Below are 13,907 nucleotides of genomic sequence, written 5' to 3'. Positions count from 1 at the left end.
GTTGACGGTATTTTGTGCGAGACTTCCGGTAAGGCACTTCCGGTCACTGGCGAGCGTTGTTCGTAACAACAAACTCATCGTTATGGCTTCGAGGAAGACCGGGATTGTTTGTGCAGTTAGAGGTTGTCATAATAACTGGCACAAAAGAAAGATTTACTTGGAGCAGGAGTGTTTTAATCATCGAATTATTGACATTTTAATAATCAGGCGCCCTATACGACCGGCGACACACTGGCTGCGTGGCGTTTCTGTTGCGTGGTGTTTTCTATGTCTTTGCACACCAGAAACGTCTCTGACGAGGCGTTGCTGCTGCTAGGTGACATGATAAGCCTCATTGGTGATATATTCGACATATGGGGAGAGAGTTGTGGAAGGCACTTAATGTTAAACATAAATATATAGCAGCAAAGACAACGTCGGCAGTATTGACGGCAAAATAGGCTACAGAATATTTCGTTCTGTATTGACAGGTGCAATATTTGAAAATCGATAATATATATATATATTTTTACATTTAGGCTATATCTGCATTTATGTCAAAACCTAAATTCAAACATCAAAATGTCATTAATATGTATTCATATCAAAATGACATACAAACATATTTTCCTATTCTATTTTGCCTGGAAACGCTTCCGAAACGCTTGCGTGTCGCGTGAAAAATAGGCATCGATTCTATTTCTAGCATGCACGCATTTTCCCTGAGACGCGCGTGTCACGCAGGCAGTGTGCAAGCTCTAAATAACCGGTTAACATGGGAGCCGAAATAACGGACAGGCCACGCAGCCCATTTGAAGAAACGACCGTATGTTTGTTCTTTTCATTTCGTGAACACAAGACCTACAGAAGACCACCCGATACCAGAAAAGTGGCTGGGCTACGAAGTCTGAATAAAAACTCCAAGGAGAAACAAAATCATTATAGTAACCCCTGTATAAAATCTAGTCATCATGGCATGATCATCATGGCATTTATTTTGTATGATTTATAATTATTTATAGCCATCTATGATCTACTTATTGCTATCATGTGCTTTGGTTGCATTCTGATGACATTATTAATACATTTGACATGACAAAATAGCCTACCTCCATAGATATATTAACTTAGTCCAGCGTTGGCTCGACCGTGTTTAGGGCGGTGCTGAAGGCGCCGGCGAAGTTTTGGCAATCTACCAGCTAGATGCATGAGTGTTTTCAACCAGGTCCAGAACCCGACCTGGGTGAGGCGGGGCTTTAGTTCTTTGTTGTATTCATCTGCTACGGCATGTGTAACATTTTTCTGTCAACTCTGCATAATCCTTCGCAATCGATATCGTTAGTTAGCCCAGAGAAGCGAGGAAACGGAAGTGCCGCACAAAAACCGGAAACTGGACCCATATTTACTTCCGCGTTCGAAAATAAGGTGAATATACAAGCAAAAAACAGCATAACTAAGCTCTGTAAAACACAGCAAAACCAATGTTACTCGCGTATAAAGAAGCAATAAAGTAACATTGGCGTCCGTTTTCAGGCATTCCCGATATTCACATTCACGTTTTCAGGCATTCCCGATGAGCTGGAAAGCTTATCCGATATTAACGCAGGTCTTGCCTGATCGTAACCCTTCTTTTTAAAGTTATATTCCCCTGACCTTTTCCTCTTTTGTATTTTCTCTGCCATCCCTCTCTTTCTATAGTCGTTCTGCTATTAGGCTTGTTCGACTTCATGCAGCTCTGCGCAGACCGATCGGCGGCTGACTTGAAGCAGTGCATGCCGGTTAGAAATTTTGTCCGACTTGATACAGCGCCGACACCACGTGACTGTGACGTATGCCATCAAAGTACCGCGAGAGCAATTCGAGAGTAGCCGGAGAACTCAGCCAGCGCAGCTTCTCAAGAGCGGCTGCATGAGGGCTGATGACGACACAGCTGTTCCACGATTGGCCGGATTCACCGCATGACAACGATCACGTGTGTTTCGTGTTTATTCAAACTCCTTTAGTTCCTCTAACGCTCACAAATCAGTTTTTTTATAACAGTAAACACACTTTTCATGTAGTTACGATGTTATATTGTGTCATGTTTATCAAATTAAAACTGATTAAAAAACGTAGACTCCACTTCATTGATAGTAGCTCATGTTGAACTTTATTCTTGTTCAAACAGACGCTGTATGAAGCAGTACATAAAGTATTGAATGAAAATGTCTCTGAAACATCTGTGTATTATTTGGCAAATATTGCATTTATTTCACTTCAGCTGTGGCAAAGTATGCAAACACCACGTGAGCGGTCACTACGGGAACCAGAAAGTGTCCGACTTCACGTCTCCGTTTGCAGCTCCTCCCCGCCTGCATGCGGCTACTCTCGCCGATCGGTTACATCCAGCCGCAGCCGATGTCAAACACACCTAAACGCCCCTTACTGCTGATTGGCTCACTCTCTCTCCTCCCCCTTCACGAGTGGACATGCCTCTTAATGCTGATTGGCTCACTCTCTCTCCTCCCCCATCATGAGTGGACACACCCCCTAATGCTGATTAGCTCACTCTCTCCTCCCCCTTCATGAGTGGACACGCCCCCTACTGCTGATTGGCTTACTCGCTCCCCATCATAATTGGAAACGCCCCTTACTGCTGATTGGCTCACTCTCTCTCCTCCCCCATCATGCATGGACACGCCCCTTAATGCTGATTGGCTGACTCTCCTCCCCGATCATGAGCGGACACACCCCCTAATGCTGACTGGCTGACTCTCTCTCCTCCCCATCATGAGTGGACACACCCCTTACTGCTGACTGGCTCACTCTCTCTCCTCCCCCATCATGCATGGACACGCCCCTTAATGCTGATTGGCTGACTCTCCTCCCTGATCATGAGCGGACACACCCCCTAATGCTGACTGGCTGACTCTCTCTCCTCCCCATCATGAGTGGACACACCCCTTACTGCTGACTGGCTCACTCTCTCTCCTCCCCCATCATGCATGGACACGCCCCTTAATGCTGATTGGATGACAATTTGTTCATTTAATCGAATTCTTCCAAACACTATTCATCTCGGCTATTGGTACTTACTGTACATTTTACAATTACACAATGACCCAAAATGTGACTGCGTATGGAAATCTCTCAATGTGATAACTTTGAATAATTCAAATAAAATAATTCTGAGGCATCAATATTTCTCTACACAGCAAACATTCTCAAGTTTGGTATTAATGTTTTCAGCAGTTTAACTCACCAAGCTCTGTTATAAGTGTCCTTGCTTTTGTAACAAAAGGTCCTACTTCACTCTGGTGCATCTTTGCTCTTTCTTTTAAATCTGCACCTGTTCAGACAAACGTGTGTTAATGCAAATTTGTGTTATTGTGTAAGACACTGTAAATCCCATTTTTTCTAGTGCAAAAAGTAATGGAAATGCAACCACACAAGTATTTTTGTGTGTATTAAAATGCACTTTTGCCTTATCAAATTTAAAGAGAATTTGATTACAAGGAGAAGTTTTGTGAGTTTGAGTTATGAGTTTATGACATGGATTTATGAAAGCATGTCATAAACAACTGGAAACAATTGTTAATGAGATGATCTGGTGACTCACTGACAAGACAGCTCAATGGAAACGCACTTGAACTTTACATTTATAGACCAACAAAAGAAATCTAAATTTATTTACTATACCCAATTTACTGTTTTAATAAATAAACGTGGTCACATTTCTTCTAATCATGTAAACCATTTTAAGTTTGATTTTACATTTGCATGCTTTTTTATGTGTTGAAATGTCTTTCTAAGTTTTGCACGCAGCAGAAGACTTCGCATGTTCTTGTGTTGTTCATTCCCATCCGTATGACCACATCTTAATAGTGTACAATCCTCTATTTCACATTATTCTGAAGGCAATGTTTGTTTTCAGCAAAAATGTAATAGCTTTCTCTACCGATGTGTCTATTTTCTGTTTATCTAACCAAGACTGTGTATTCAATAATAATATCATACCAACATCAAATCCTGACAATTTGTATACAACTTGCATGAATCACTTTAATGGCTACATACCTGCGCAGAATATTCCCGGCACCATACTGCACAAAATTACAGTACGCACTTTGTTGTTCTTCTTCAGTGACTCTACGGCTTCTGACATCTAGCAAAAAAGAAATCACAAAAAGGGGGACATTATGTAGGCCATAGCTCTTATTCGTTATCCAATCAAACGCTGTGAACATCTGTGCCTCATTTGGGCACTGCAGTATGGAGTCTAACGGGGCCTCCAGTGCTCTAGGAATTGGTACAGTTTCAACATTGGGGCTGGGGGGATTCATGTTTCAGACGCACTTTGTGATTTTAATCCCGTCCGAATCGGCCAAGTCTGTGTTTTTCGGCGAACTCAACGGTCCTCTGAGAAATCGAACGCTTCTCCTCACGTGTTTTTGACCCACCGTTTGCGCACCAATCTTCAGCATGCTTTCATTTAACCTCAATATGGATGATATCCGACGAAAAGAGAACATTATAAAATTAATAAATGGAGCCAAATCGCGGAAACTGTGAAGCTTGGCCATTTTAATATCAGTGTCAGGTAAGAGTAAGATACTTGTCTAGATTTCTCTGCTCACTTATGTGAGCTTATTATAAACAGCCACTGCTATAAACTCGTGAAGTTTACTTAAAATTGTGATTTCACAATAAATCTAAATGATATGATCAACAAATAATATATTAAAACGCCTCATCTCAGAAAGAATGAAACCGAAGCATAATTGAAGCTGTGAGGGCAAGTCGCCAAATGCGAGTAATAATCTGTGTTGGTGAGTATGAAACAGTGTCAATCAGCCATTGGTCGGTAAAATCCACATCCCAGACAGTGCGAAAACTAGGGATGTCCCGATCAGGTTTTTTTGCCCTCGAGTCCGAGTCATTTGATTTTGAGTATCTGCCGATACCGAGTCCCGATCCGATACTTAATACATAAAAAAAAGAATAAAGAAGAGCGAAAAAACAGATCCAGGATGTTCCTTATTTTTTATTTAATTCACCTTATTTTAACATTCAACAACTCTGTTAACAAACAGAGCACTTCTGTGAGGTAGCTTGAACAATCAAGTAATAAATAAAATCTTCACTTTTGGACTTAAGTGCAACAGTAAATATAAAAAAAGTCTAATATATAAACAAATAGCACCTCAACTTAAAATACCCGGCAGGCATGTAAACAAATAAAAAATAAAAGTGCTACAGTGTTTGCAAAGCCAGTAATGTGCTTTTAGGAACTGCACTCCTAACTCTTACGCCGGTTTCACACTGCACTGTTAGCAGAGCGTGCAGTGCGTATTTTTTTCGCCGCCCATGTTAACAGATTAAACCGGCTTTAGAGCATTCACACCGCGCGCAGAGGTGGCGCGGCAGTGAGTAGCAGAGCAGAGCAGGAGTGCCGCGATCGTTTCGGCGCCGAGTCTATTTTTGCTGCGCCGCTTTTGCTGAATTAAAGTGACAATGCATTGATCATGGCCAAAATACACCGCAGTTTTATCCAAAAAGTGCATTGATGATATCTATTGTGTTTTAAACAGTCAATCAAATGACCAACAGCAATTTAAAAAGAAAACAAATGTCCAAAAACAAACTTGTTGCCATAACAATAAAAACAAAGATGAACCAAAAGTTATATAAATGAAATTATTAATAAAATAAGCTTCTTGACAAGTCTTTTCTCTTAAATGTATTTGAAAACGAAATAAAGCAATGCCAACTTATCCATTATAGAGTACTCTGTCTGTACACAACCCGCGGTTCAGTCGCGCGTGACAAACGCTGCCAATGTGAAAGCAAAACGCGCGTGTCCTGCTCCTGCTCACCATACACACTGCTCCTGCGCTGCTTATGCTCTGCTAATGCGTGCAGTGTGAAAACGGCGTAACTCTGTGCCACCGCATAACTATATATGTGTTAAAAAATAATGAGAATATATATACATATATATCCTAGCGAAAACTGAATTGAGCTCTCTTTCAAATCTTCTTGTGTTTGAACAAACATCAGTCCAATCAAAATTATGTCAAAACACCCGTATTGGCAAGTATCCTCGTAAGCAGTGATCGTGCACAGCCGAGAAAGAAAACGTATCAGCGTAACAGTATAATGGATTCGTGCATTCGGTCTTAAAGTGACAGCAGCCTAATATACCTGCTGTCTGTGTGTTTTTAATGTAAATCAAACAACAAATGACAAAGAGAAATTCACTCACTGCTCTAGGCTGAATAACTTTTGTAACTTTAATAGGGATTTTAATAACTGGTGAAAAATATTTATGGCCGGTAAATTTTCTTACGTCACCAGCCATTGACTTTTACGGTTTTAGTGAGGGAAAGAACTATAATCCCACGAAGCATTGCGAACTAAAAACGATGAATAAATATAAAACTACTGTTACAAATATAGATTTTTTGTATATACAAAATATATAAAATATACAATATATTTTAAGCGTACTGCAAAATATGCATATATATCAAAAACTTTCAGTATATTGAGACTGAGCGTAGGGAGGTCAGCTCGATTACCTCATTCACAGTGCTTAGTGGGAGTGGGCGGAGCTAAAGAGCTATTTTGCAGCGTTGCTTTTTATGACTGTCTGATTGGTGGAAATGTCTGTACAGCATCATAGGTAATGTTGATCTTCACCAGGAATTTCACTGTTAAACATGATTATTTAAAAAATAAGTTTGAAATAATGTGGGCTGAGAGCTTCAACAGAAGCGAATACTATTGATGAACAACCTCATAGCTCACAGTAAGACTGTCTATAAAGGTTTATAAGTTATTGTTCAAAATCTATTTCCTAATGGAGAAAATGAAAGGAGTTTTTACTTCCCGAACCCGAGTGCTGTATTCCATTACATTCTGACAAGTATTTTACAAATACTCACCATCATAACAAGATTTTTGCTGATGGCGTTTTTAGATTCAGGGCGATTAATCCCCAGAACAACAATCCCTAAAAACACAAGAACAGTCAGACTTCAGAAAACTGCAGGAAAAGGAACAGCATTATGGGGGGAAATCATAACAAGTGACATGAAAACTGAACGTGACAAGAAACTCTATATATATAAAATAAAGTTTAGAACATTTAAATGAAAATATGTTATGTCGGGGTAAAGTTAATGAGATGTTAAACTCAGGCATTTGTCAAGGACAAATGATTGCCACTTGCAGTAAGAGGCACTGAAACCGTTGAATTATGGGGCAGTGCAGAGAGAAAGGGCTTTGAGTGACAGAGGTTAGACTCGTATCCTCAGTGATCATCAGTGCCTGTATCTGGTTGTCTACCTGAGTCTTCACCGTCCAGGTGTCTAACGGTCAGGTCATCTCCAGACTGAACGCCGGAGCTGTGCGGTCGGACACCTCCGCTGAACGCGTGACGCGCACAATGCGCCCTCTCGCTTAGAAATGTCTGCAAAACACTGTCCGACCTGCACACGCCGTTGATAATGCTAGTTTGACATCGGACAGTCTGAAACAGCACTCTGCACCTCACTAAAGCCGCCATGCTGAAGCTTTCCTCCACTTTCAACTCTGAACTGTGCGAGTGACGTCACGTGTTTCCGAGGTCACGTGACTGCTGACTGGGATTTCTCTGAAGAGAGAAGCTGGATTTGCCCATGCCCAGGCGTCATGAACTTCAGCACAGTTCTTTAGGTAAAATATATATATATCATATGGCCTATATGTAATTTAAATAGTACATTTATAAAGACCTGTGCACCATTATTGCCTTTTACATTTGTTCATTTAACACGCTTTTATCCAAAGCGACTTAACACAACAACATCACGATTCATCATGGCAGAAGTTTTCAATATTTTAGATGCCACGGACTGACCCCCCCCCCCAAATATGACCTATTCTATCTTTGTTGATAATTTGTGCAGTCACTGGAAATTAATGGGTTATGTCATTTTAAATACATTTTGTTTACTTTTAGAAGAACCAATCAATGTGTTGTTTCAGAATGATGTCCAAAATAAGTTTGGTTTCCTGATGTAAAACCAGTTGAAAACCACAAACATAAGCATTACTGATGATTATATACTGAAAATGGTCTGAGCCCATTAGTTCGCTAACCTGATTATCAAACAGGACATCGATTTTCCATTTCTATAAAATCAAAATTATATCATACGCTGAAAACATTTAGGTAACACTTACTATGAAGCCTGTATTGATAATGCATTATTTATAATGGTATTAGTGCATGCTATATGCTTTAGAATATGTTGTATCATCTCATGAATATTTGTAACAACAGTTGTAATACAATACTTGTTGCTTTTGAGAGTGTGATGATTTATTACACAATGAACATTATATCCACCTAGGTTATGATGGATTATAGTTATATTGACATGGTTTAAGATCTGCATAATATTAGTTACTCATATTTGAGTGTTTCCTGTGAGGCTAATGTTTATTTCGGTGTGAGCTACAGTAGTTTAAGTTCACTGAAAACAATGCAATATGGTTGTGCTGCTGATATTACAATAAATAGTGTAAATGTGTCATATAATCCATTCATGATATATTATGGATGTTTAAAAGAAAACGTATGTTACTTTACTTAAAGCAGTCAAAGACCACTTATAAATATTATGACCAATTTATAAAGCCTTTTGGATGTTTACGAGAAGACTTATAAAAGATGTAAGATATTGTGTAGATCTTAATGTCGAGATATGAGCCTTACAACACATCATAATTATAGGAACTAGAATACATTATAACTTATGTGTATATAACAGGGTGTTCAGTGTGTTATAAATCATGATGCTTATAAATGTTATAACCACAAATAAACTAAATATTCCATAGTAAAAGTTGGTATACTTTCCTAGGTGAGCGAGAAAGGGGAAAAGAGACAAGTATTTCAGTGCTTGCATTTATTGTAAACAAAAGAGAACATACAATGTACAATACATTTCGAGAAGTTAACATTAACAGTAGCCCAATTTTTGGCTTTTGGGCTACAAATGGAGTCATCAAGAAGACACGCCAAACTACAACAGTAAGTGCACAAAACACCATTCTTCTCAATGAAGTGCAGCTTTTTGAAACCATAACGACCGCACAGTGCAGTAGCGAACACAGTGGAAAACAGGCGTTGTGCAAATAGAGAGAACCCCGTTTCAGAAACGTCCTTTTCATAACGAGTCAATTTCGGTAGTGCTTTTTGTGAACTCGATTACAGACCCCTTTGTAATCAGTCTTTTCAAGGAGGCCACTTCTGCCGACAGATCGGCAATGCCCTGTTTCAAGTACAAGTTCTCAGATTCGGAGTTGGCGTACGAGTCGTTTTCAAGGTCGACGATGAGTTTGTTAGGTCTGGGAGAGTCTGGACAGTGCCGGTGTTTGCAGCCGGTCGGTTCCTCCCGGTGATCATTGTGCCACTCCTTCGGCTGGTGACTCCAGTCCTGAACGTTGGTCACCTGGAAGGACATCGGGCTAAGAGATGACTGGATGTACTCAGGCGTAGTGTACTGACTCATTTGGTAGCATCCACTTGCAGACATGTCGATGGGAAAGGAGGCCTTGCCAGATGATTCATAGTCGGGGTCGATAGCCTCCACTTTGATCTGGATGGCCCGGGCTTTGATCCTCAACTTGTGGGGCAAAGCTGAGGCACTGGCATCTGGCACTTTAAGGGTCGACACAATCACACTCTGTGAATCCGCCCTGGGTGGAACGGGACCCTTCGGGACCTGCTGTTCGTCCTCTCCGTCCGAGGACTTGCTCACGGGCCCGTCATCGCCATCAGATGTCCGTGGCGAATTGCTGGAGGATCTGGTGATTTGCAAGAACGGAGACGGCTGGGAGAAGCTCCCGGGGAAAGGGCTGCTAAGGTAGTTCCTGTACAGTTCATAAGGACTGGCCCTGTCTTTGGCGTATCTGCCGGCTTCCAGGGGTTCCTGTTTGATGCTGTCAGGGGTTCTGGAGATATTTATAAGTGGGCTCCCTTGGGTCACCGTGCTTGAGTTGGATCTATCGGACGAGGCGCTGTGAGGTGAGTGCTTGATGACTGATATGCAGCTGCTGGTCAAGCGTGCCGGTTCCAGTTCACCCGGGTAGGAACCATTGCTGGCACTGGCTGGGATAAAGTCCTGGTAGAGCGCAGCAGTGGAGCTGGAGATGTTCTGCACCTCCTGAGCATAAGCTGCTGAGCTCACTAGACCAAACCTGAGTTTAAGAGACAGAAGCTCGGATTTCAGCGATGCGTTCTCTTCCCCAAGGGCCATGAGCTTGTTCTCCAGAACCATATCGTTGAGTCTGCGCTTTTCTCGCGAGCGCTTGGCTGCTTCGTTGTTCTTGCGCCTTCTCTCCCAGTACATGTTGTCTTTCTTCTCATCTGGTATGAACTCGCGTTTTCTGCGACAGGTGTTGGACTTGGTCTTAAAGGGCATTGTGGACAACTTGTGGTTAATCAGGTCCCGGTCTGTCCCTTGCAAAGCCACTGCCAGCACCAGGGCATCGTCTCCACCGTAGGGCTCCTTTTTAATGGCTTGCATATTACACGGGGTTATCATCAAGACTGCGTAAGCTCATTAGTTGACTCCGGTTTTAAGTAAACATCTCATCGTAGACCACGTGCTATAGAAGTCATGTGTTCCTCTTTGTGAAGTCAGTTCCAGAGAATCTTTTTTATGGATCTGGGGAGATAAAAAAAACAGATACACGTCATCATTAATATGGTCAGGAGGGTTTCAAGCCTTTTATCAAGAACCCCACCTCATCACAGAAGTGTCTGCAGACAGATCTTTCGATCTAATGGACAAAAAAAGCTCGAGCAATTTACATATGAACGCACTCAGAGACGACGGAGAAACACACGGAGAACATCAGCTTTAGTTTCTGCTCTGTCAGGCGTAAGATTACGCTGAGCGCTGTGAGTGTGTGTTAGAAATCAGTAATGATTGAGAGAACACTGTGCTTGCTGTGTTTTTCATCTTCAAACTAAACTTGGGTCTCCAACAGTAAGTCCCGTCTGGCTGAGCGTTTCCCATGATGTTCACGGTCAGTAGACGGAGAGAGGACGGTCTTTAGTGGATGTTTGAACACATTCGACCACATGAGTGTTTACAGTACGAAAGCAATCCGGTCAAATGCGTTTTCAACTACCTGTGGAAGTGGTCAAAAGTGGACAAGCTCAAAGCATTTTAGACCCTGTTTACACCTGTATTAGCGTCGTCCACTCGACCAGACGCATCTTAATACCCGGAGTAAACAGGACCTAAACTGTCTTTACCTGCAATACAGAGTGATATCTGCACGAGGAATAAAGATCTGCTTATCGGATGAAAACATTTGCCAGTTTTGTTCCCTATAATAGATTGTAGGTAAATATCCACCTCATCCAGCACTCTTTCTGTTTTCTGTTTTATAAATAATCCTTTATGGCGTGAGAAATTGCTGCAAATGTGAGTGAACTGTCTGAATGAATCTCGAACAGTTTCAGATGATTTGCAAACACGTTTGACAGTGATCAGATCAAAAGAGAAGATTCGTTTGTGGTCTGGCATTTCTAGTTCTGATCATAAACAGAGAACAGACAGGACAAGATTGCTGAAGTATTATCATAAGGAAATGTTATTTTTAGCGACGCCCAAGTACATAACACAATTAAAGTCACTGACAAAAGCATCACTGAGATACTATTATATTTTTACCAATTAGTTTTTTCATTTTAATTTTAGGTAAAGTTTTAGTAATTTTGCTGTGTTTTTGTCTTTTGTATTCGTCTAAAAATTATTATTTCAGTTTTAGTTTTGTTGGAAGCTACATCAACTTTATTAAATGAAAATTAGAAATGTTGCCTTGGCAATGTCAGCCAAATAAGGTTATGTATTTTTTATTTTTTTATTTTTTTGCATTTTGCATTTTTTTTTCATTCATTTATTTCATTTCATTTCAAGTGACAAAAGTTTTTTTTTATGGTTTTAGTTTTAGTTAATAGCCCTTAACCAAAGTTGACTTCTTTGAAACATGAGAAAAGTAAGAATGTGCAGTGTTTCTATTTTAAAAAGCACAGGAAAATAGTTTCAACATGTTGATATTATGCAAGGCGAAACGTGCTTATTAAAATTATGCTCTGCCCCATTATGTCATCATTTTGAGGCGGGTCGTGCTCAAAGTAATGCAACTCACCCTTTCAAACGTAAAGGGCTTTTTTTAATGTGGCTGTGATTGAATTAAAATACGGAAACCCTTTCGAAGTAGTAGCCTACGTTCATATAGAGGCCGGTATTTTATTATTATATTCACAGCGTTGCAGGAGACGAATTTGAAGACCGGATCTGACAATGACCTTTACCGTGCAGATCAAACAGCTGGAGTTACATCATCTAAAGCGGGCTGTGTGGACATAAACTGTAAAGTTTTCCGTGGTAACAAGCACTGCGGTCGATCACAACACTATAAGAGAGTTAGAGCCAGGCTGAACTCAGGCTCCAGTAGGCTACAGGCGCAGATCGAGCAGGGAACAAAGGAATGCGAGCATCACACACACACACACACACACACACACACACGTGGCTGATCACAGACTAATTCATTCATACAGAAAAATGCGGTCGGAAACATCTCTCAACTCCACAAAACACGGAAAATGGCTTGTATTCTTATACTATAATGGTTTATGGCAACAAATTATTTCTCTAAGTCAAACCGAGAATACATTTTGGCTGAGTGTTCTGGTTTTGGGATTCATGGAATAATAAAGAGATGGGCTATAATAAAGTTATCTGACGTGGAGTGACACTTAAACCGGGTTTAATATGGAACACACATCATCATAGGTTACCCCATGTTGTGCTGTTATTTGACAGGCCTTTAATGCACATTCACCCCATCCCGACAGACACACTCGGGACAGTCAAATCTGTGCGCGTGAAACATTAACCCTAGCGATTCAAAGATATAGATGTGTACAGATTGTCAAGAAATATCAGTTGTCTCTGAGCATTAAACAACAGCTCGATTGTGATGTCGTGCCGTTGCGGTGTTTTTTTTTTTTTTTTTTTGTCAGAAATGTCCCAGCTTCCGTTATTATGCAAGGACTGTAAGAGTATCAGTCACTATTACACAATAAACGCGAACAAGCGGAGCGACATTTAATTTATGCACGAATTATTAATATTTACTATTAAAGCGATTTTAATTTCAGACAGTATGAGTGCAAAATATTAAATCCACCAATCATCTCTATGTAACATCTTAATGTTTAAACTGTATTAAATGAACTTGCACAACGTGTCAATGTCTTCTGTGCTGACCTGAGAGCTTGATACACCCACATGAATACTGGGTCACTTGTGCCATCCCGTCTCCAAATCTCTCAGAAATATCATAGCCCATACTAGTAATGATTATGAGCGGTACAAATGCATGGGTAATTACAACGTTGAACACTAAAATTCGTCTGCATTGATATGATGTTGAGCGAAAAATAAGTATGGCGCACATATTGCAAATAAGCCACGTTAAAGTTGCTTTACTGTATTCATCTGTTACAGTCATAAACACCGGCTACCGGTTGAAACCCCTAAACGAGCCCTATCCGTTCATTCAAGCCTCACAGTAAAAGAAGAAAGCAGTACCTCTAATAAGCAAGGGTCCAGTTAGACGGAGGTCCGGGATAAATAATGTAGGCCTATATGAAAACATTCAAAGCTTCAGTAGCAGTCATAAAAATCCCATCTGGAAATGATAGTTGTGTTTCTCCTGCGCGTTTTCCTGGCGGAGTGATTGCTGCCTCATGGATCTGTGTTAGTAGGTCACCACTGAAGCGCATTGGCAGCGTGCTTTGACTGGCACATCGAGCGACCAATCCAAACGCAGCATCTTCCGATTTCAGCCAATCAATCGCTCCTCTAGCGCAC

The 13,907-nt window shown here is 40.8% G+C and overlaps 2 protein-coding genes across 2 annotated transcripts in view; both read right to left on the bottom strand.

Moving 5' to 3' along the window:
* auh (AU RNA binding protein/enoyl-CoA hydratase) overlaps positions 1 to 7,646 on the bottom strand; it is a 33,949-nt gene extending 26,303 nt beyond the window's left edge. Inside the window, exons 1-4 of the mRNA XM_084400306.1 lie at positions 7,309 to 7,646; positions 6,906 to 6,973; positions 4,036 to 4,123; positions 3,221 to 3,307 (exon numbers count right to left, since the gene is read on the bottom strand). Of these exons, the coding sequence (XP_084256432.1) occupies positions 3,221 to 3,307; positions 4,036 to 4,123; positions 6,906 to 6,973; positions 7,309 to 7,528 (463 nt within the window). The 5' untranslated portion in view covers positions 7,529 to 7,646. The remainder of the gene's footprint in view (positions 1 to 3,220; positions 3,308 to 4,035; positions 4,124 to 6,905; positions 6,974 to 7,308) is intronic.
* Positions 7,647 to 8,903: 1,257 nt separating this feature from the next.
* Positions 8,904 to 13,796, bottom strand: nfil3 (nuclear factor, interleukin 3 regulated). Its single transcript, XM_084400427.1, has 2 exons — positions 13,626 to 13,796; positions 8,904 to 10,679 (listed from the first exon to the last, which is right to left on the bottom strand). Exon 2 carries the CDS (start codon positions 10,554 to 10,556, stop codon positions 9,177 to 9,179), a length of 1,380 nt encoding a protein of 459 aa, XP_084256553.1. The 5' UTR covers positions 10,557 to 10,679; positions 13,626 to 13,796; the 3' UTR covers positions 8,904 to 9,176.
* Positions 13,797 to 13,907: the final 111 nt, after the last annotated feature.

Source organism: Rutilus rutilus (assembly GCF_951802725.1).
Source record: "Rutilus rutilus genome assembly, chromosome: 25".
NCBI classification, from domain to species: domain Eukaryota; kingdom Metazoa; phylum Chordata; class Actinopteri; order Cypriniformes; family Leuciscidae; genus Rutilus; species Rutilus rutilus.
The sequence above is the reverse complement of the archived record's forward strand: the minus strand, read 5'-3'. Positions and strand labels throughout refer to the sequence as shown.